This window comes from Vidua macroura, chromosome 5 (assembly GCF_024509145.1).
Source record: "Vidua macroura isolate BioBank_ID:100142 chromosome 5, ASM2450914v1, whole genome shotgun sequence".
NCBI lineage: Eukaryota > Metazoa > Chordata > Aves > Passeriformes > Viduidae > Vidua > Vidua macroura.
In genome coordinates, this window is record NC_071575.1 from 59,431,839 (window position 1) to 59,455,852 (window position 24,014).

A 24,014-nucleotide genomic window follows, 5' to 3' on the forward strand; every position below is an offset into this window, starting at 1 on the left:
AAAAAACACAGGCAAAACACTTACACCTTCAATAAGACCAGCACTAATAAACCAAAAGATGTTTAGAGAGTTGTAAACATGCATGCTCCCTGAGATTGGGGCAGTAAATTTGGCCTAAAGAAAGAATGGTTGGGCAAGGGGCAGGAGAAACAACTGAAGTACTCTCAAAAGCTACAGCAGCTATAGCACTGGGGAAAATCTGAAATGAAAGAGTCACCCATACACTTCTTTTATTTTTATGGCTTATGAACCTTTCAAAGGGTACAAATAGTACATCTTGTGCCCTATAATGTAATGGACAAAACTATTCCACAGGACTTTCAGCAATATCTCTCTGTGACATGAAGTCTAAAAGGCAGACACACAGACCAGGAAACAGAGCAATTTTAAAATCTGTAATAGATAGAACAGCTTCTTGCAAATCTAAGTAACCACGATTTATCAGGGAATAAACGAAATTGACTAATTTTTTCATAGAAATGTTATCACCTTCAGTTTTGGAGCTCTGATCCAAACAGAGGGAGGGACAGCAGTGTAAAATTACTAATCAGAGTATTACTTTAACTGGTTTTGGATTGGTGTTTTGAATGAGCTTAGAGTTTGCGCGTTTGCCTGCTAGAATAATTGCCTGCCAGTTTTTGAAAAATATTACAGATCAAATTTTTTATGTTAAAACAAGGAGTAAAAATGTTTAACCCACTGCCAAAATAGTGAATCCTTTGTGCAAGAATAGTATGTCAACAAAATATCTAAGATGTTTGTCGACATTGTTTGGACTTCTACACGTCTATGAATTTCCACAGAATGAACAACAAGGAAACTAAAATGAAATCACTTCAAATAGGTCAATAATAGACTCTGAGCTGTTGTAAAGTTTCAAGATGGGATTCATATTTTAATGCAAAAATTGTCATAGATTAAAAGCTTTTCATCTGTTCATAACTATGCAAACAGCTTTGTGCCACATTAAAATCTGTGCTGTGATATTTCCAAATGTTGAATACTCACAGGTCTGAATTAGAAATGCATGTAGGGTATTTCAGCAAGAGTCAGGTGATAGACATGAGCGAGGAATTGGTGCTGGTCAGGCATCTGTCAAGAGACCACCAGCCAGCACCAAGGCACCATGGAGCATTTTCATTAAGGGAGAAAAAATAAATTTAAAAACTCTATTATCAGTGTCCCAAAAGACGACTTGCTTGCTACAGCACATCTTCATCTCTGAGTCAAAACAAAAGAGAACAGGATTGAACAGATTAGTTCCAGTTGGAAGAATCTTACAATGATCGTCTCGTCCAACTGTTGCTACAAAGAGCAAGTTCCACAGCTTCTGTCTGGGACTAGTACTATATTAAACATTTAATGGTGGCTTCAACCGAGAGAAATAATTTTACATAGTACAGGTTTAAGGTAAATTTAATGTGGGAAGAATGTGTGGCATAATGAGAAACATAACAGCACAGCGAGCAGCACAGTGATGGCATCAATTAATTGCTGCAAAATACCCAGTGGTATTGACTGAAGTGAGTGATGAGCAGATTCATTCTCATGTGTAATGTGGGCTCCAAGGGTCGTTTCTGGAGTGACCTAGGACAGTTTCTCTTCAGCACAAACATGCAAATGTGGGTTGGGACAAGGCAGAAAATAGCGTTCAGGTAAGACATTGTAACAACTGTCCATGAACCTGAAGCAGAGGAGAAGCAGTCCAGACAATCTGTAGAAATAAATCTTACAAATAACAAGCAGCAATATCATGCTTTTTTAATACTGAGCCTGATCTCCTTGTCACACAAATCCAGCCCAATACATTCAGCCTTGTCTCTGAATCCAAGAGAGGATGGCTGAGCCCTGCCTGGGCTCTGCCTTTCCCCTCATGTGTGGGTTACAGTGAGCTCCCAGCCCTCCCAGCAGTGCCACAAAGAGAAACTGCTTGGGATCTGCTTGTTTATTCTTTAGGAAATTAATTTCCTTTGAGGGAGGAAGTTTTTGATTGTACATGGCTGAGTGAGAGATAAATTAACTCAAAAACCATCTTGTCCACTTTTTGGCTGCATCTTTAGAAAGAAATACTTCATGCTCCAGTGAAACACTGCTCTGCAGTGGGAGGAGGAGCAGGGCAGGAGATCACCTTGGCAAAGTGAAGTGGGTGTCTCAACCATCCCTCTTTTGATCTTCAAAGGTGGTAACGCTCAGTTTGGAGCTCACTCAGCTATGCTATACCTACCCGCCCCACAGTACATAAGGAGCTAACCCTGTTCTTTGTTTCAGGTTTTTAAGTGCCTGGAGCAGAGAGGAGAACACACAAGTAACCATCCTAGCCTGACATTTCAGAAGAGATGGTTGAACCTGTGGGTAACCATTATGTTATAGCCAGACCTGTATATTCGGAGAATGCATTCAATGAAGAGCATGAGAAATTGCACAGATACCATAAAACCTTTTGGGATCACCTGAAACTCTATTTTAGGTAAGGAGTTGTTTTTTTTTTTTAATTAGATCTAAGAAACAGTCCTGACTGCTCTTGGACAGCATGAACTCCATCTTGACAGTGTCCACCTCCCATTCCAACATAGCAAGTGAAAATTCATTAACTAAATTCAGTGTCAGATTTTTCTAATGGATTTTGACTGCTGTTACCTTTAGAAGTCTTCCTACAGCTGTATCTAAGGTAGCTTCTCTTTTTCTGGGCCCTTGGCAGCACAGACTCTAGGAAGACCATAGCGCACACTTTCAGTACTTAAAGGAGTCTTATGAGAAAAACATACTCAGGCTTTTTACCAGCAGGACAAGGGATAATGGTTTTAAATTAAAAGAAGGTATATTTGGTATATTATATAAAGAATAATTTTTTTGTGATGAGGGTGGTGAGGTACTGGCACAGGTTGCCCAGACACATGGTGGATGCCCTCTCCCTGTAAATGTTCAAGGTTAGATTGGGCAGGGCTCTGAGAAACCTGACCCAGTGGATGGCATGCCTGCTTACTGGGGTGGGGGTTTGGATTAGATGGCCACAGAGGTTCCTTTCCAACCCAAGCCATTCTAGGGTTCTATGAGAATTTGGTTTGGAAAGGACCTCTGAAGGCCACTGGATATACCTTGAAGCACAGATTGCAGTGCAGGTGGATCAGGGCTGTGTCTGGATGAGATTATGACTTCTGGCAGCCAGAACCTGAATTCTTCCCCTTTCCTCACCTCTCTGAAACAGGCTGCAATCCAGCTAAGCTGTTCACTGACAAGATTTTGTCCCCTTGTGCCTTTGCAGCTGCTCCCCACAAAGGGCCAAAAAATTTGCTTTGGGTCTGTTTCCAGTCATTTCCTGGCTGCCAGCATACCGCTTCAGGGAATGGGTCCTGAATGACATCATCTCCGGCATCAACACGGGGCTCGTGGCTGTGCTGCAAGGTACCTTTGGGAAATGTGTGTCCTGACACAGCCTGCTAAGCCAGGTGCCAAGGCACTGCTGGCTTCAGCCTGCAACACACACGTCACCTTCCCTGGGCCTCTGTCTACAGGTCTGGCCTTTGCTTTGCTGGTGAATGTCCCCCCCAGTTACGGACTCTATGCAGCATTCTTCCCTGTCCTGGTCTATTTTATCTTTGGCACATCGAGACATATCTCAGTGGGTAAGTTCAGGCACGCCGCTTACCCTCCTCACTGATGAAGAGCTACATGCTGCCTCTTCAGATCTTTTAACAAGTGCCTTGTGCTGCTCAGGTCCCTTCCCTGTCCTGAGCCTCATGGTGGGAGGAGTCGTCACCAGGCTGGTCCCCAATGACAGTGCTGGAAATGGAAATTCCACAAATACCTCAGCAATAAACGATGAGAGGGTGATGGTGGCTGCATCTGTAACCTTCCTTTCTGGCGTCTTCCAGGTTGGTAAATGTATGTGTGTGGGCACATCTATGTGAATAGATGGAGGGTGGCCTGACCTTCCTCTCTGGTTTCTGCTGTTGTAGTCACCAAAGTAATCCTCTTCCACTTTCTATGTAACCGACCCTGGTTCACTGGTTAGGAGACATCTCTTCCCTCCAGTGACCAGGCACTCACATATGCTGTGAAATCCTTGGTTTTGCACAGGCCTGAGCCCACAGTTCACACAGCTGCAACCTACACCTACAGCAAAAAAACAACCTGCTGGATAGGAAAAAAAATAGCTGTGAAAGTAATGTGAATGATCCAGATGCACCAAGGGGAGTAAAAGCTCTGCCTTGCAATAGTAAAATATTTGGATTTGTTTCTTAAAAAAAACCCCATTTATCCTTACTTACCTTAAAGAATTCCTATAGTTCCTCTCTTCCTAACATACTAATATATTTGTTGCTTCATAAACATTTGTACCATGTGAAAATATAGGAACTGAAAACCCTAGAAATAAGGATGTATATTTTAGCTATAAAATAAAAAGAATGGGTTTTAACTGCTGTAGCAGTTACTCTTACTAGTATTATGCCCTCTGTTGCTAAATGTCAACTTTTGTTGCAAGTCTGGTGACGGTACATTCCTTAATCTCTGGATGGATGGGATTAGGTGAAAATCTTTGCTTTCATTAAATATGGCTGTTTTTCTTTCAAAAATTGCTTAAAAACACAAATGAATCCCACTGACCTATGCTCATTTTGTGTTTCAGTTGCTTCTGGGAATTTTCCAGTTTGGATTCATCGTTATTTATCTATCACAATCATTAATCAGTGGTTTCACAACTGCTGCAGCTATCCACGTTTTGGTATCTCAACTGAAATTCATGTTTCAGCTACCTGTCCCTGGATTTAATAAACCATTTGGCATCATCTACGTAAGTGCTAGGTGTTCATTATTTGCTAATGCTATTGATGTACCTGTGATGTATTTCTGACTGAATACTACAAGGGAGTAATAACAATTCAGCAAAAAAAAATGCAAAGCAGGAGGAAAAATGAAAGAAAAATGAGAATATGTTATTAGTATTTGACCTATCTTTAAATTTATTACCAAGCACCAAGTTACGCCATTGGGATAATTAGATAATATTTACTATTTTGTGTTGGCGTATTTCAATTAAGCATTCAACTCTGCCTTAAGGATTTAATTATTCATTTTTTCTGGATAGATATTATACATATTTAATTTGCATATGACTCTGTGAGGGCTGTTGGATGAGAAAGGAGGGACAAGAAGAACAGGAAGGAAGGAGTGGAGAAAGGCACCTGCCCGGCAATGCCATTGCTCACATTTCCTATCCTGGACTTGCCTGTTGTTCCAATCCTCCCTCAGGGGCAAATCTGGAGGAGAGGGTCACAAGTTAGTGGAAAGGGTCTTTTGCAGATGGGTCATTTGGCAGATGCACATACATTCAGGGGGGCTTTCAGTCCCCACGATACCACAGGGAATAAATCCCAAACAGCACAATCCTTAGAGCCGCTCAGATACAGGTTCTTCCGGAAGGGATAGTGCTACCATGCCAGGGCACAATTGTTTCTAAAGCACCACATTTCTTCCTGATTCTGCAGACTCTGGAGAGCATTTTCAGCCAGATCACAAAAACAAACATTGCTGACCTTGTCACATCACTGGTTGTCCTACTTATTGTGTTTGTGGTAAAAGAAATGAACGATCGGTACAAGGAAAAGTTACCAGCTCCCATCCCGATCGAACTCCTTGTGGTGAGTCACTTCCTTTGATTTTGCAATTGCTCCATGTTACGACATGGGAAGCAGAGTTTTAACTATTTCTTCTTCTGTTATCCACTAAGTGATGCGTTATCATTTTACCTATAAAGAAACATTTACAGCATTCAGGAGCTATTGTGAGATGTTTTACTTCCACATAGCTGTTCTTAACTGAATAGCTTGGTGTTATAAACTATGAATTTTTTCCTTGGACAGAATTGGCTCTGACACCACCCATCTGCAGTCTCACAGCTGAGGCCCCTCTGCACCACACCTGCAAGCAGCCACTGAAGTCCTGGCTATCTATGGCCACACACAAAATTATTTTGCTCTCCAGCAGCAGAAGGTTTTGCCCATTCTGAGCAGCAGAGGGGTGGAGGAAGCTTCACAGGGGCAGCAAGCCCCTAAAATCCTGGAGGATATTATACAGACTCAAGCAGCACTTGTTTTCCCCCAGAGTCATTACAGCACCTTGTTAGAACATACCTGGTTTACTGGGTGGGATGATCTCTGTTGTTAGTAAGATATTCTGTTACAATCTGTGTGATTTATGAATGTAAACCTATACCTGTAAGGTCATCCAGGAATGACATCTGCACAGCAAAGGGATGTGAAAATTTGGGGCATAATTCTGCCACTAGTGATGAGGTTGGACAGTGTGCAAGAGAAGGAGGGTAATGGTGTTTAATATATTCTTCACACTTTTGCTTTAATGTGCCTAATGGAGGTGTGGTTTATTGTCTTTCAGACAATCTTAGCAGCACTGATTTCCTATTTTGTCAACTTTGAAGAAAAATTTGAAGTAGCTGTCGTCGGAAAACTAGAAGAAGGGTAAGTGACTTACAATTCACCAGTGGAGCAAGACGTTCTCTTTAGTTCAGCAGTGTTAAATGAGTTCAGCTATGTTTCTGATTAAAATTATCTGCTTCATCTTCTTTCAGTAGGTTAAATAAACATTTTTATCTCAATGATATGACACACTTTCAGTACACAGAAGTTACACACTAGAGCACATCTCCTACTCATCAGGGAGTACACTGAGACATGAAATAATTGTGTCCTTCACTTTCTGAGACAGCTGGTGAGCAGGAGGTTGATGTTTGTCCTTTTTATTGAACTATTCACTCCTGAACTCCTCCATTTCCCTCACAGCACATGCACAGTTCAGCAGCCACCACCAGCCCTGGGAAGCCACCAGGACCCTGCACAATTCTCCTGCCTGTTCCCAAGACCAGCCATCAGCATCTCTTCAGCACCATCATCCTCCAGAGGCCTCAACATTTGCCCATCCAGAAATAAAGATTATTTATCCACATATAGCCTTCATCTAGCTATGCCAGAATTTTGGCATAAAGAATCAGGTGGCACATTAAGTTAAGTTAAAAATAGGGAGAAGGACATTTACTAGGACAGCAGAGTGAGTCTGGGGTGGCCTCTGTAGCCCCAGGGGTGTTAGTAGGTGAAGCTTGCAGAGCAACAGCTATTTCTGCTCATGAGTCTCCTTTCTTCAGATTTCAGTTCACTGGAAAAAAAAAAAAAAGAAGGGGGAAAAAGACGTCCAGAGAGGAGTTCTCCCTAGGATCTGCAAAAGACCCTTAGGCATCTCCTTAATGAGTTGAGATTTTGTCTTTCAGGTTTCATGCGCCTGTTGCACCTGACATAGGCATCCTCCAGAACTGTATTGGTGATGGCATTTCCATTGCAATCGTTGGGTTTGCAGTAGCCTTCTCTGTGGCTAAAGTGTATTCCATCAAGCATGACTACCCAATAGATGGCAACCAGGTAGGCAAATAACACAGAGATCAATATACTGCATTTATCAATGGGAAATAAGTCATTTTAGGGAGGCTTTGCCTTGTGAATAACTGTCAGAAACCTGCTCTTAAGAACAATCTCTTTTATTTGTATTTCAGGAACTAATTGCTTTTGGGCTGGGTAATATAGTTGGTGGATCATTCAAGGGATTTGCCTCCAGCACTGCTCTGTCAAGATCAGGTGTGCAGGAGAGCACAGGAGGCAAAACACAGGTACAGAAGTCAACAAGTCAAGATGGCATTTAATGAAAGACAGCTCTTTTTTTCCTAGCTAACCATCATGCCTGTGGGCACTTATTCATTGTGGAATTGTTCTCTCATGCAGATTGCTGGCATTATCTCATCTGTCATTGTTTTGGTTGTGATCTTGGCCATTGGGTTTCTCCTGGCACCATTACAGAAGGTATTCACTGGTTTCATCTAATGCTTCCTCCTGCTTCCCAAAGACAGGGCTGCTCTATGAGCACACTGAGAGTGTTCATAGACTTCAGTGGAAGCCAAAAAGGTTTGAAAAGCTTCGTTCTTCTTCCCATGTTATGCCAGAGAGGACCCCTACATCTGGTCCCTCAAAGGGAACACAAGTACCCAAACACCAAAAAACAACTTTCAGGTGCCAAAAATAAGTGAGATTTACAGCGTAAATCAGACACCTGCACTGCACCATAGCTGAGGATGTTCCAACAGCAGTGTACTCTAGGAGCAGCTCTCTGGCCTTTCAGCTGCACTTTGGCCCTATTTGTATGATCTTTTCATTCCTAATATTTTACATTTCTTTGCTTACTTAAGCACGAACATGTGTTTTGGTCTTTTTAACAGTCAGTCCTTGCATCTTTGGCTCTTGGCAATTTGAAAGGAATGCTCATGCAGTTCAAGGAAATAGGCATCCTCTGGAGAAAGGACAAGTATGACTGTGTAAGTTGAGTCTCACAAGCATCAGAAGTTAAATGCTCTGAAAAAGCAATCTATCGTACAAATGTTATTTTTTTTATTCCTGTTTTATTTCACTAAGTAAAGTACAATATTTGCATGCCTTTTTAACTGATATATCCCTTGTTAATGTTTTCCATTTTGTCCCATTTATTTTGAGTTGATTCTCACTCTTAACTTCATTTTCATCCATTTCATCAAAATCTATTAAAATAATGCAATATAAAGTCAAATAGAGAAGACAGTTACAGAAAATGCCTAAATGACAGAAAATATCCCAATATCTACTGCATTGACTAAGCATTCAGGGACATTTCTCACAATCACACAATGTGTCATATGGAAGATACACAGCAACAAACAAATGGAAACTGGGACTTGAAGGCTTTACTGCAAATGGTAAAACTTGTGGCTAGAGGGCAGGACTCATTACCTCTCAGAAAATTTAGGCTTACAAATGGTTCCAGGCCTCAGTTTTCCCAGCTATCAAACAGTTATTTGTCCCATGAAAATGCTTTGAGTTTTGTGGCTAAAAGTTATTCTGTATTATCTAGTAATTTTGCAGTTGTGTACACTCACAAGACCTATATTTGCACATTTACAACTCTCAGCTTTACCAGCTTTCTGATTTACTTCTAATCTTGCCTTTCTGCTGGATTTTCATTAAGCATTTATTGAACCACCTATGCCATTTTAAGCCTTTATTGTCTAGAAATTGCTGTCCCTAGAAACACTCCCTGGTGCTGGTTGGCGACTCTGGCCCTAGTCAGAAAAAAAAAAAAAAACAAGAAAAAAAAGCCTCACCAAAAGCAGATGGACATCCTGGACCAGATCTGAGATCTATTCCTGCTCCCACCCATGCTCTTGACATGTTTGTGATGTTGCCATCCACTGTCTCCTTACAGGTTATATGGGTGGTGACTTTCTTAGCTGCCATCTTTCTTGGCCTGGACATTGGACTAGCAACAGCTGTGGCGTTCCAGCTGCTGACTGTGGTGATCCGCTCCCAGATGTGAGTACTTATTGAATGCAGTGATAACCCAGGGCCTCCTGTTATAAGTTTTCTCCCCCTGTACAGAGAAGGGCAACAGCCCTGTCTGTGCCTTGGTCTGTCCAGCAACCGTGCATGGAAAAACAATTTACAGGCAACCTTTGGATGTTGGGGGCTTGCCTCAGTATGCCACCCCAGCTGAGATGGTTTAATTTGATCCTTCACATCCCCCAAGTTTCGATGTGGGACACAAATAACTGTGTGTGTGTTTGTTCACAGTCCAAGCTGCACTGTTTTGGCCAATGTTGGGAGAAGTAACATCTACAGAAACAGGAAGGATTACACTGATGTAAGAAATGTCTCATTTCTTTTACCACCTGCTGCACTTGTGCTTCTATAGCAAACATTGCCACTGACACCTTTGCTTCTTTTTACAGATCTATGAGCCAGAGGGAGTGAAGATTTTCAGATGCTCCTCTCCGATCTTCTTTGCTAATATTGAATTCTTCAGAGAGAAACTCATCACTGCTGTAAGTGTCCGGGGCTGTTCTGAACATATGAATTGTGTGACATGTTAAGGTAGATACAGTTTCCCAATAATTACTATATATGCAGTCATTCTACAGTTCAAGGGTGAATTTTCTTTATACTGTTGCCACTACTGTAATATAACATGTATGCACACAGCTCTGAGAAAGAGAACAGCCTGACTCATGCTGAACTGACACCATAGCAATGTTTATTCCATATGTATACTTATACCATACCAATACATATTTCAAGAAGAAAGGAGTGTAAACATAGATAATATAGAGGGAAATTTATTTTATTTTATTTTATTTTATTTTATTTTATTTTATTTTATTTTATTTTATTTTATTTTATTTTATTTTATTTTATTTTATTTTATTTATTTTATTTTATTTTATTTTATTTTATTTTATTTTATTTTATTTTATTTCATTTTATTTTATTTGCTCTTGTATTATTTATACACAATAAATTGTAGTTTACTCATCTTACCCCAAGAACATAACCACAACGGTCAGAAGAATGCCAAATGGAATCATTCTCTCAAAGAGGTCATAACATCTTTCATAACAAACTGGTGAATGCAGCCAGTGTTTCCATAACCAGCAAAGAGATCCAGGGCCCCTGAGCCCCCACTGTGTGAATGAGGCCCACCATCTCCAGCCCAATCACAACTTGCACCATAACCTCCCCTTCCTGCTGCTCTTAGTGGGGAGTTGATAAGCAGTGACTCCCCTGAGCACTCGTAATGAGCACTTCGTTCTTCACATGAGGGACTGAAACTGGCAGAGGAATGAGGGAATCTGACACATTTGGTTCTCCATGTGCTTGGCTTTCACCTCAAAAGAGCCTGAAGCTTTTTTTTTTCTGTGAGTGCAGATGTTCACACCACTCTTTCTCTACAAATACAGATACTTCTAACACCTTCCTCCTCTACACACTAGATGGATGAGGCAGAAGACTTGCAGGAATTTAGTATTTTAGCCTAATTTAATAACAATAAAATTTACCTAATTTACCTGCCATCTAATTCTGTTACAACCAAGCTCAGAGGTTCAAGAGACGTATGCAGGCAACATGATAAAATCTGGCTTTCTTCTTTAGGAAGAAGAGTGGGTGAATGACCCATGCTGCAGTCAGAAGGCACAAAGCAGATACAAGTCATGAACTCTCAGCTCTTGGCCACCTGGGTGACCATCTCAAAATGCAGATGAGTAGGAGATGTGCCAGCCTGCTGCAGTTACTGGCCTGTGCTAAGCACTGTCACTGCTATAATGCTGTCCATGCTGGTGTCTTAAAGCAGTACAGCTAGCTCTGCCTCATTTGTAGCCATTCCTGTAGACATCCTTCCAACCTAGAAAGAGCCCTTGTTTGAATTTGTGAAAAGCGGTAGACAACATCAAGTTCAAACTATGGTCATCATGACTGTAATGAAAAACCTTATGAGATGCTTTGTCCTTCCCCTGGTGTCACAGAGGTGTTTCTTTGTTTAATTATTCAAAGTGCTGTTTTTGCAGGTTGGCTTCAACCCACTGAGAGTCCTGAGGAAACGCAATAAAGCTCTGAGGAAGATTAGGAAGATGCTGAAGAAAGGAGAGCTGCAAGTGACACCGGTATGTAAGGCAACCCCTTGGGGTGAGGGGGGAGTTAAGCAACCAAGCTCCCTGTTTGCATGGCAGAGAAGGACCTCATAGCCTCCCTTCTTAATTAGATACAATATTCCCCAAGTTGCCACTTCATGACATAAACAGATTTAAAAACCAAGAATTTAAATGGCTCTCATAGTTAGAGACCTACAGATTTACCATGGGCAGAGCTTGTGCATGTCCACTGGAGCTTTGTTTGGCAACAAACAGCAGGATCAGATCCCACTAAGGAATTAATATCTTTCTGCATTAATGATAGGATAAAGCTGGTTTTCTCCCAGCTCAAATCCTGAATGCCTTTTGTTGACTTGTTCCAAAATTACTGAATTAAAATGTGTCTGGCAACTGGCTTCAGGAAACAATAAAAAGCCATCATTAAGTGATTATGATGATGATTAAATAATATCCATACTTCTCCAGACAAGGGAGAGACAGAACTTTCCAGGTGGGTCCTGCTCTGTCTCATGGGAAGATCAGTTGTGCATTGCCATTACTCTTGCCCTTGTGTGAAAAGTACCACTACCCTGGCTGGGTATTAAAGAAGAAAACTAATTATGACATTTTTCTATGTCAACACAGAAGGGCTTGATTTGCATGGCTAATCCTACATATGAGTCAGAGGAAGAGTTGGACAACAACAAGATAGAGGAGCTGGACCAGCCCACCATCATGACAGACTTACCCATTAGGATCAACTGGGGCACTGACCTCCCCCCTGGCATCACTGTGCCCCAGGTCAACCTCCACAGCATCATTCTGGATTTCTCATCAGTGTCCTTCCTTGATTTTTCTGCCATGACAGTCCTCCGAAAGGTAATCACAATTCATAAGACAAACAGTGATCATAAGAAAGAAAAAGCTTATGCATGCAGTTACACTTGAGGGATACACATGAGCGAAGGGATGGTGCCCAGAGGGACCAGGACAGGAGTGGGCCCACCTGAACCTCATGAAGTTCAACAAGGCCAAGTGCAAGGTGCTGCACATGGATCAGGACAGTCCCCAGTATCGATACAGACTGGGGAATAAATGGATTGAGAACAGTCCTGCAGAGGAGGAGATGGGGATACTGGTGGATGAAAAGTTGGACATGACCTGGCAATGAGTGCTTACAGGCCAGAAAGCCAATCATAACCTGGGCTGCATAAAAAGAAGTGTGACCAGCAGGTGATTCTTCCCCACTCTCATGAGAGATTCTACTCCACTCTCATGAGACCTCACCCGAGGTAGGTGACCACCTGTGGGGTCCCCAACATGGGAAAGACATGGACATCTTAGAACAGGTCCAGATGAAAGCCACGGAAAGGACCAGAGGGCTGGAGCATCTCTCCTATGAGGAAAGGCTGAGAGAATTGGAGTTGTTCAGCCTAGAGAAGAGAAGGCTATGAAAGATATACTATTAAGTATGGCCTTTCCATACTTAAAGGGAGCCTATAAAAAAGCATGGAGAGGGACTTCTTACAGGGGTATACAGTGGTAGGACAAGAGGCAATGGCTTTAAAATGAGAGAGGGCAGGTCCAGATTAGAAGAAATCTTTTACTGTGAGGGTGGTGAAATACAGGAACAGGTTGCCCAGAGAAGCTGTGGTTGCTCCATCCCTGAAACTGTTCAATGGCAAGTTGGGTGATGGTCTGAGCAACCTGCTCCAGTGTAAAGTGTCCCTGTCCAGGGCAGGGGTTTGGAACAAGATGATCTTTAAGTCCCTTCCAACCGAAACCATCCTATGATTCTTTTCTGCGTTTGTAGTCTGCTTCTTAAAGGCATTAGCACATAGAGTGAAAGGCCAGTGGCAAACCTCGAGTTTATGTGAATTTGAATGTACATTTTCTATAGAAAATGTTTGGGAAATAGTTTAATTAATCAATATAAATTGCCTTGGAGTTAAAATGTGGTACCCTTTCTTCACCTGGTAAGATTTTGGGAAGCTTTGCAGAACTGTAGATATGAACTATAGCTTTAAACAACCAGCTGGAATTGGAACATTGGAGTTCCATTTCTTCTCCTGCTTTTGCTTGCCCAGATGACCTTGAGCAAAGCAAAAGACACAACATTTTCAACAGTAGCAGCTACAGTTAACTGTCTAGAGACACAGAGGGTGTGTAAATCTATTTCCATAGGAACTAAAGGCCAACTGTGACAGTGGGAACTGTAGTTCTGCTCAAGTTCCCAGTTATAAAAATCTTCCACAGAAGACTGTGAAGTAATATTTTTAGTTTCATAATGTATCCTGTAGATACAACAAAGACAAAGCCATACAATTTATGAAAGATCACCCACTTCTCTGTGAGCCAAACATTTTCAATACTGCCTCTTTTCAAAAGGCTTGGCCATCCCTGTCTGCAGCCATGTGAAGAGATTGTCCTGCCTCTATGTGCAACAGAGTTTGAGTTTAGATCCACTTACCATCATAGATCTTAAATATCATAGAGTGGTTGGTGTATTTGCTGTAGCTAATCACTATAATGGCAATCAGCAAGCCCAGCAGAATCTAAAAGGTGCCTCCTTCTTGGTTAACAGACTTTGAAAGAATTTGTCCGGCTTGACATTGACATTTACATTGCTGGGGCATACGGTGAGTACTTGTCTTTGCATTGGCATCGCCACAGATGTCTCGTACCGCTGCCTTCCCTGTTGACCACTGAGTATGGCTGTGGAGGATCACCTAGTTTTACCTTCCAGTCTTGGATAGCAAACAGGTCCCACTAAGTGGAGGTGTTGTCCCTCCCATGCTATCCCCAAAAGGCTGGGACCATGTGTGATGGCTCCTTTTACCTATGGCCACTGCTGTATTGTACAGCTCTAGGACCCACCATCATGCACCCTGGGCTAGGCATTAAATAAGAAAAGGGGTTCAAATTCCTTCCTGCCTGGCACAGAGCAGGGAACTACTGATGGGCACTTATGTTCCAGCCTCTTGATATACGTAAAGCCATCCGCTCTAAAAAATAAAACAGTGCATTATACCAGCAACTCCCGTGTTCACTCAAGTGGGAATGCTCAGGATACACAATTTCTTCCTTTTTAAGGCCTGCAGGTCACTTGTTCTTTGATTTTGTTCCCTCACAGAAGGCCTCCTGGACAAACTGGAGAGAAGTGCATTTTTTGATGAAGAGATTAAGCCATCCATGTTTTTCCTCACCATTCACGATGCAGTTTTATATATTTTGCTGAAGAAGGACATAGCCAACTCTCCCAAATTAAAGCTTGCTGAGGTAACATTACAGGTTTCATCTTTCATTACTTTAGTGCCTTTAAGTATTGCTAGGCTCCTAGCAGCACCCTGCACAGCTATAGCTGTGTGTGCTACACTGTCACTATTTCCAAAAAGATAAGTCATTAAAACTCAGCTGGTCTCCAATCAAATTGAAGAACAAGAATGAATCCTGGTTCGGGTGTGTGGAAAACCACTTGTGAAAGGAGAGAATTCCCACTGGTGGCTGGCCTGGCTGTGGACTTCAAGTCACCTCTTTGGGAAGAACACAGTGCCCATCCACCAGCAGTCCTCTGTGGTCACCCACCCAGCAGAGACTGCTCAATTTGCTGCAGTGGCTCTTGAAAGGCAGACTTTATGCTGCTTGCATATAAGCTTTCCAGCCCTGTCTGTCTTCAGAAGGAGTGCTAAAGTAGTGTGGATAAATTAGCACTGCCAGATTTGGTGATTCCTTTCTGGGAGTGTTCTTAAATCAAGAGCAAGAAAGGATCCTGCATACAACAAATGTATGCTTATTGGAATGCTGCTCATTGGAAACTGTCTAATCCCACTTAACTGAACTGGTCCAGATCTTCTGCACTCCCCCAGAGATGCGGTGGAGGTCATAAAACCTGACAAGTGGGAGCTTCCTTTCTTCTATGTCAGCATCCCAGACATGTTCCAGAAATTTAAAAATCAAGACCTTCTTTAATGTGAAAAATGATAAACATAAAAAAAAAAAAAAATCAATTTCCTAACCCACAGCTTCTTGTGCTCGTTGCAGGAGAAGGGTAGAAGCAGTGACTGTGTCATCATCCCCAGGAACGGACTGCGCAGCCGAGAATGCACAGTAAGGCTCTGGCTATGGCTCTCCAGCTGTAGAAAATGCAGCCCAAAAAAGCTGCTCATGGAATGGCTAGGTCAGATAACAAAAGCATCTTCATACCTGAAGCATCTTCATACCTGCTTCATACCTCTTCTGTCAGCCCAGGGCAGAAAGCCACCAGACAGTTTACTGGTGGGATTTGACTTACAGAAAAGCCTTACTGGAGTAAGAGGGATGGGGTTGGCTCTTGAGCCTGGCCAGGCTGCCTCACCTGGTCTCCTCGCCTGTCCACCACAGCTCCTCCATTATAAAGGCACTGGCAGAAGAGCCCTGTGGTAGAGAAGTCAACATTAGTCCAGTTTATCTAAATGTTTCAGGCAGAAGGGGAGTCTGGAGACAGAGATAAGGAAGGGAGAAATGCAGCCTTTCAGCACAGACATAGAGAGAAGGGCAGTATCCAGCACAGAGCAACCGTGTAAGGAGGAAATGTCAGACCCCAGTTTTCTGACCCAAATGCTTTAGGGGATCAAATACTTACACATCGTTTACCAGATGACACCTACCCTGGCTATTCCTTACAGAATGTGGAATTTTTTTTTTTTTATTCTCTACAGATTCCAACAGAAACAAAATTTTAGACTTAACTTCCTAAGTATAATATCCTCTAGCAACACAATGTCACAGAAGATGAATGCGGGTGCTGTGATGAGCACAAAGACAGAAGGATAAATACCTTAAGAAGGATTTACTACATATGGTTATGTTCCAAGTTTTGGAATGGGCTTCTTGGTCTTTATGTGTCTCTGTATATATAAATGTATTTATGTATATATATAGAGGCTAAAATCACACAGATTTTCTTATTTCATACCACAGTTTGTAGACAACCTGTACAGTTACTTGAGAACCTATAAATATTTGAAATCTTGTATTGGATACCACAGAATAATAGTTAGGACTGATATTTTATCTTCAGCATGTATATAACTTGAATAAAGTTTTCTTGATGGTTTGTAAGATATTTAGTATACTGAGTTAAACTTGCTCTCATCTTACTACCACAAGCATAAGCACAGTGTACATAGTGACTAATGTATCTAATTATGAAGATTGTTCAGGAAAGACACAGGATTTTTGGATCAAAACATGATTTGTTGATTTGGATTTGGCTTGTGTAAAGTGCACAAGGGAGGATACATTTATAGTGAACCACTGTATATACATATAGAGTGAATCACCATGGTTTCAGTGACTGTATGGCTGCATTTGTCCATGCACCAACAGGGTAGCTCACAGTCAGTGAGACCAGCCTGTGACAGACAGTGGCCCCAGAACTCGGCTGGAGGAGCTGTGGGTGTGGAGCTGCCAGGTGGGCAGGCTGAATTGCCTGGATCTATGGACAGATGAGCAGAGGGCTTCAGCTTAAAGGATCTGCTTTGATACTCTGCACTAGTGCTGTCAATTAACCCCTGCTGGAAGTCTAAGGTTTGAAGATAAGCTACATCACAACTTTCAGAGAAGAACACCCAATGCCCATAGTGACATAACTTTTAATTTCTCATAAAAAGTGCTAGAGGTATAAAAATCTTCAGCCTAGAGGAAAATTGAACTATTCCTGGAGTTTGAAAGAAATAGCACTCTGAAATCACAAGAGTTTTTAGTTTTCAAAACTTAGTTTTCACTTTCAGTCAATCTGGAGTGGCCAGAAATGTGAATTTGGACTTGAAGAAGGGCTGAAGGGAAGGAGAAAGTGTTCTGTGCAAACCAGAACTACAATTTTTATCTTCAGAGTATGCAGGTGTTAAAACCAAAATCTGTTAAATATTTTAATTTTTTTATTATTTCTTTAATCTGGCATTACCTGATGAACTCTGCTAATGAACCAAGCCAGAAGTCAGTATTAAAATTAAGGAGATTTTGAGTACAGAAAGAATTAGGTGGGCTTGAAGACAGAAGTAGACAAGTTCAGCTTTCAGGAAACACTCATGCATTTGCAAATGAATAACAAGCTGTGGTTCTGCAGTGGGTGATCATGTGCCTGACCTAGTGTGGGAGAAGTGGCCCTTGGTGGCATCACAGAGATGCTGCTTCCTGCAGACACCAGAGGGATGGTGAGCAGCTGCTCATACCGACCCACTGCTCTTCTGAGTGCCTCTGTCAAGTACGTGTCATGTGCCAGATAATCAGCACAGCAGTACCTGAAGACAGGTACAATTAGCACACTGCCAAATTGCCCTTCTAATGCAGTCTTCCGAAAAACATAGAGTATGACACAACAGATGTTTCCAGAAAAAGGAAGTTATTTGGTCATCACAATATAAAAAAGACATTGAACTATTAGAGAGTGTCCAAAGGAGGGCAATGAAGATGGTGAAGGACCTTGAGGAGAAGCTGTATGAGGAGCAGCTGAGGTCACTTGGTCTGTTCAGCCTGGAGGAGACTGAGGGGAGACCTCACTGCAGTTAAAACTTCCTCATGAGAGGAAGGGGAGGGGCAGGCACTGATCTCCTCTCTGCGGTGACCAGTGACAGGACCTGAGGGAGTGGCCTGAAGTTGTGTTGGGGGAGGTTTATATTGGATATTAGAAAAAGGTTCTTCACCCAGAGGGTGGTTGGACACAGGAACAGGTTCCCCAGGGCAGTGGTCACAGCACCAGCCTGACAGAGTTCAAAAAATGTTTGGACAATGCTCTCATGCACATGGAGTCACTTGCAGGGATGGTGCTGTGCAGGGCCAGGTGTTCATGATCCCTGTCTCTTCTAACTCAGCAAATTCTAGGATTCTGTGTTACTGTGCAATGCAAAGGGGAAATTTAACGCTAAATACTCTGAACTTCAGGACTGAGCTCTCCAGTTCAAGAAAGATAACTCAAATATAAATGAAGAAAATTGTTATGAGTAGCTTTGTAAAATGGAGAGCCTTGTAAAATGGCAAAAAAAGAAAGAGATACAGGGATTTAACCTAGGCGAGAGGAAAAGTTATGCAAGATTAAAAAAAAAAATAAATATTGTCCTGTAAGGGGAAAATATGAACTGCCCAAATTGAAACATGAACAAGATATTAAAGATAGTTCCTCATTTTTACTATGGTGAGATCCTTTCCAACTAGAACAAGAGGAGCAAAAAACTAAACTGCTGTTAGGATGAGACATAGACATATTCATGAAAATCATGATAACAAATCATACCAGTGTAATCTGTCAGACTCAAGCTGTTCTTTTCAGTCCTGTGCTCACATGCACCTATACAGACCCAGGCAAGCATCCCTATCAAAGGCAATATATGCAGTATCTGGTGGAATACCACATACTGCACTTCAAAACCATATGGGATTTTTTGACAGGCTTCAGGTTAATAAAAAATATTATTTTCTAAATTGCACATCGCAGAACATTTAATTTCTATACTAATGACTCTTCTGACACAGCACAGTGCCACAGAGGATAAACTCCCCCTTCCAAAAGTATTCAGCATTTCTTAAATGGACATGGTACCTAGTCAGCCTTGGCCAGAGAGCTTTGCACTCCCATGTCACACATCCCTACCAGCTACTTGCTATGTTCTTAAATCACCCTACTCCTTATTTTTCAATGTTGATACCGGTAGCAATTGTACTTCCGATGCTTTATGAGATAGTCCCTCCAGGTACTGGTTATTTCTACAACTCTCTGTTATTCCAATACTAGCATTTTTCTGGGCAGTTTACTCTCATGCAGATTATAACATCTTGTGGGATACTGTGGTGATGCAGATTTACTGCTTTATTTTTGAGACAGGCACCTTCAAAAACCTGGCTATTTAGGTTTCTAAACATCCTGCATTGGGTGCTGTTTCTACTCAGTTAGAACCCTACCATATACTGTGTTTTAGTATTTTACTCAGGAATTAAGCAAAAAGGCAAATTCCATGTCTGCTTTTTGGAGAGCTGACAGGTATCATGTTAATTCCTCATCACATATCCTGAGCCTATCTCTCTTCAGCACAGTACAAACACTTTGTAACTAAATAACAATTTTACAGCCAGGCAGAGGGATGGAAAATGGTGAAGCCACAGAGCCAGTGATGTTCAAGCCTACTCTTAAGCCTGATTATCACTTTGTGGTGCAATGTGAAATACAGAAAGAAAAAATTAAAAGTGTTTATTCAAGGTCTTAGGGCCAATGGAGAGTGGATTACAACACACAAACCTGATTTTTTTTCAGTTTCAAACTGAGTTCCTATTAAGGAAGAAGTATCCTTAAGCTCTTTACTGAAATGTTACTCACAGTTCCCTATTCCTCATCCCTGTGCTGAATGTGGAGAATCTGTTCTCTCAGGCTGTATGTATTGCTCCCTTCTGCTTCCTAAGAAGATGCCTGAAAATTTACATGGCCCAGAAATGGCAAAGGACAAGTTGAGCAACAATCATCAGCACTTATGTGATTTCATTTAGTGGAGGAAATAATTCATCATAAATTATCTTGAAGGCATGTTCAAGCATTGGCTTTTACAAATAAAACTGAAGAAAACCCTTGACAACTGACACATACTTACTTCTATTTAGTTACTCATTTGGGGTTTTTCCCTAGGCAGTTATACTGAAGTTCTTTTGTGAAACATTACTACATAAAAATAGAGACATTCCTGCCTGCCTGCAGACATTACCACTCTTCCCATTACCAGAAGTGTGTTACAAGGAGTCCTACTGCCACTCAAGAATCACTTGAATGTATTATCAAAATCGTTCACTGAAGTTTCATAATGACTGAGCTAATTTACCAGCTTCCTGCTGCTATTCCACCCACACATTTCTGGATGTATGCTGCATTTTTTAATACTTTAATCTCTTGCACTCATGAACTGAGTCTACACAAACCAACAAATTAATGTCTCATACTCAAGAGAATAAAGAGATCCCATTTAGAGTAGAGAAGGTTTCTAAACTTGGTGTCTCATGGCTAAGTCAATACTAAAAGGGGATTTAAACATCATTATTTTCACTCACATTGCCCAAACAAATTCAGCCAGTTTAGTTTGCAAACTGGTCAGTGTGAATCACTAGTGTGAGTATAATGTATCTGAACACAGTGCAAAAGCTCACAACTGTGAAGGAACAATTACTGTATCAAGATGATTTATGAATTGCTAAGAATTGTTTTTACCACCATAAAATAAATACGAAGGGAAATACAACTTGTATAATACTGATATTTACTTTAGAAATGTAATCAGGATGAAAATGAATCCAAACCTTGTATATTTCTCTGCTGTACTGGACTCTGTGTCATACATACAAGAAGTTCAGACTTATTTCCCATACATTCAATATTCCATTGCAGCTCCAATCCACAGTGCTCCTCCAGTTTCCCAGGTTTGACAGGACCTTCTGCTGTGAACCTGGGCCTGCCTTTGTCAGCAGCCCAGCAATGCACACAGAGAGAAACAACTCAAACTCAGACATGAGTTTTACAGAGCAGAAAACAGTTTAAGAAGAGAGGGGTGTGTTCAGACTTGATCCACAGGGAAAGCATATCCACAAACATGTTTTTGAGAACACCTGACTTCCACTAAGGGGAACACAGTTTTCTCCCTTGCTATGTGTGCAAATTCAAAAGTGGGGTTAGGTAATAGTGGAGTTACTTCCACTTCAGTTTATAACAAACAGTTTTTGACAGTCTTTGAGAGTAGGAAGTGAAAAGAAGTAGAAAATTCATCCAGTAAGGTTTTATAATTCTCTTGGATCAGATTTTTAAAAAGTAATTCACAGTTTTAATTTTTCTTTTTGGAAGAAAAATGTGACATCACATGTAGGCGACCAGTCGTTAACAGTATTTTAAAAACTCCACCACAAACAGAAAGTATAGTTCACACAATCGGTCCCCTGGTTATAAAGTATGCATGGCTGCAGGCAACTCTTTAAGCAAAGTTAGAGATAGAATCAAGGATAAAGTGTAAGGAGACAAGCATCTAAAGCACAGATGTTCTCAGGCCACCTGCTGGTGTCCTTTCATTCTTTCCATGGTGAACACAATCGTGGAACTCTTTTTCATTGCTTATGCAACACTGTTAGAGGAACCTGCAATGGCTGACAAATTTAAGTGTCAGAGTTCTCTTTAAAACCTGAGATCTGCTTGGCAATGCTTCGGGAAGGAGATCACTGCCACAGACAAGGATATTTATTCAAAATAAACATAAATAATTAAATTAAAATGTTTGTCTTTACAGTAAGAAGGAATCCAAAGAAAATGCATCTCACCATTTCTAACACTGCCAATTACACAATTAAAAACAAAGCATGAATTTTGTAACCTCTCAGTAAAATGACCAGGTATTAAAAAAAAAAACAACCCAACAAACAAATCAAGGGAAAAACACCCTAAAACATACAAAAACCCCATAAACAAATTGAAAAGACAGTTAAATTAAATTAAATTAAAATTAAATATAAAAGACAGGGTTTCAAGCAGAGGAAGCATTTTTAAACTTTGTAAATATGGAAACATCAACAGTGCCCTTAGATACATAAGTAATAGATTTATATATATAATCTAATCCAGATTTAATAATTAAAAAAATATATTTAAGTCTTCCTCATACAAGACGACATAGAAATTTGACTCAGGTCCAAGACCTGCTTACATAGGATGACTTTTCAGGTAAGTTCTCTATCACAGACTTTTGATCCATGGTCATTAACCAGCTCAAGGGATCCCACTGATTTTTTGGATAATACAACATTGTCCCTATGACATATGTCACCTTTGTTTCAAATACAGAGAAAAAAAATTCTCATGCACTGTCTATAGTGACAATGATAGAGATACATTCATCTTCCAGGCTTCTTGATAGAGCAAAACCTGCTGTTTTCCCTTAATCCATTCAACTGCCTCAGCATTCTCAGGAAAGCACTTTAACAGTAACTTCAAGAATAGTTTTGGACACAGAAATATTTTGAACTCTTCATCTGGGTCAAGAGATAGGAGAACATGTAACAGAAGCTTTCAAAACTTACTTCAAAAACTCAGCCAAGTGGAAAGAGTTGCCTCATTTCCTCATCACCAGTGACTGTGGGTAGTAGCTCATGCCAGAATGTCTGATTTTCCCAAACCCAGAGCACGGGTGAAGTGGATGTGTGGCCCTCCCTCGGGAAGCCGTGCGTGTCCCAGCACGGCGAGCTGGCAGCAGGAGCCCTCCGCGAGGGCTGTGACACCGCTGTGCTGGGCCTGAGCTTGGCTTGGCAGAGGCAAAGGACAAGAATCAGACATGCACCTTTCCTCCCAGATGTAGCCATGTGTTGTAACATAAATGTGCCTCCTCCCAGTCAACTTCACAGTGACAGAAGGGGTCCTCAAAGGTTCCTCATGTGTTTGTTAGCTACTGAAAGAAAACAATGCTGGCAGAGCCATTTTTGCTTTCACATGCATAGAAACAGTAAATTTTCAACCAGCCCCTTTCATAGCACACTATCACAATCAGCCTCTTTTCTTCACCACTGTATTTGATTTAAAATTACTTAAGTTTTCAGAGCAACCAAACCAAATAACTCTCTCTTAGAAAGAAGTATGCTACAGCTAAGCAGATTTTCAAGCAGTTGACACTTACTGGCCATTTGCATACCCCAGAATTTATTTGTATCCCGTCTCTAAAGAAGTATTTACTTGAAAGGCAGTCTAAAAGATTTGGCCGTGGTCACAAGGAAATCAATGGCAGTCAAGAACAGAATAAATCTAAGGAGCCCTTGCTCTACCAATTAAAAATATGAAGTTTAGACATAAAAGTACAAAATTTGGAATGTTGCACTGTCACAGCTCTTTCATAAATTTAACACTTATGATTCTGGAAAATAATTTTTACAAAATAAAGTAACACTGAGGCTTTAAGATGGCTCAGATTATTTGCGAACAGTAGGAAACTACAAATTTTAAGAAAATCCCAAAGGACTTCATCTAAAAGCACCACTGCCAGAAATGTGGCATTTGGAAAAACAACGGTTCAGTGCAAATACTGATAAGAAATAGAAAGATAAACACTCTAAACAACAGACAATACTGTCTTGTTAGTGTCTGCTTCTGCTACCAGCTGCACTAAAAAGGAACCTTCTCATTTTATATTATGTTCCTCTTTAAATGTATTTTCATAAAACAAAAATTTTGGACAAAAACAGACCTAAAAGCCTGCTTATATTGCTAGCTTTTCAGAAAAGCAAAACACCTAATGACTGACTGTTCAACTAAACCCGTATCACAAAATCAAAACAGATAAATAATGGGTACCTTTTTATTTCTACACATGGGATTTCAGACTACTTTTCTCACATTATCCAAATGGGAAGTCCTCCTACTGTACACATTATATAAATAAGCGAGAGAGGCAAACGTGACTTCCCTGCCTAAAAGAAGCTGCTTTTCAGGGCCATGGCAAGCCAGTTCACAGCCACTTCCACACAAATACAGCCAGAAGTAAAC

The 24,014-nt window shown here is 41.0% G+C and overlaps 1 protein-coding gene across 1 annotated transcript; it reads left to right on the forward strand.

Annotated features, from left to right (window-relative positions):
* The first annotated feature begins 2,336 nt into the window (after nt 1–2,336).
* SLC26A3 (solute carrier family 26 member 3) lies at nt 2,337–16,568 on the forward strand. Its single transcript, XM_053977758.1, has 20 exons — nt 2,337–2,467; nt 3,263–3,402; nt 3,513–3,623; nt 3,715–3,872; nt 4,628–4,792; nt 5,487–5,639; nt 6,394–6,476; nt 7,280–7,427; nt 7,559–7,672; nt 7,785–7,862; nt 8,276–8,371; nt 9,292–9,398; nt 9,657–9,726; nt 9,815–9,907; nt 11,426–11,521; nt 12,134–12,367; nt 14,073–14,127; nt 14,622–14,767; nt 15,530–15,595; nt 16,186–16,568. The coding sequence occupies exons 1-20, from the start codon at nt 2,337–2,339 to the stop codon at nt 16,207–16,209; spliced, it is 2,268 nt and encodes a 755-aa protein (XP_053833733.1). The 3' UTR covers nt 16,210–16,568.
* The last annotated feature ends 7,446 nt before the right edge of the window (nt 16,569–24,014 follow it).

Bases quoted from the DNA above. Each gene is read 5' to 3' on its own strand.
- SLC26A3 (XM_053977758.1), top strand. From the start codon at position 2,337: ATGGTTGAACCTGTGGGTAACCATTATGTTATAGCCAGACCTGTATAT. The intron at 3,624-3,714 runs GTAAGTTCAGGC...TGTGCTGCTCAG, and splicing joins ATCGAGACATATCTCAGTGG to GTCCCTTCCCTGTCCTGAGC. The intron at 9,908-11,425 runs GTAAGTGTCCGG...CTGTTTTTGCAG, and splicing joins GAGAGAAACTCATCACTGCT to GTTGGCTTCAACCCACTGAG.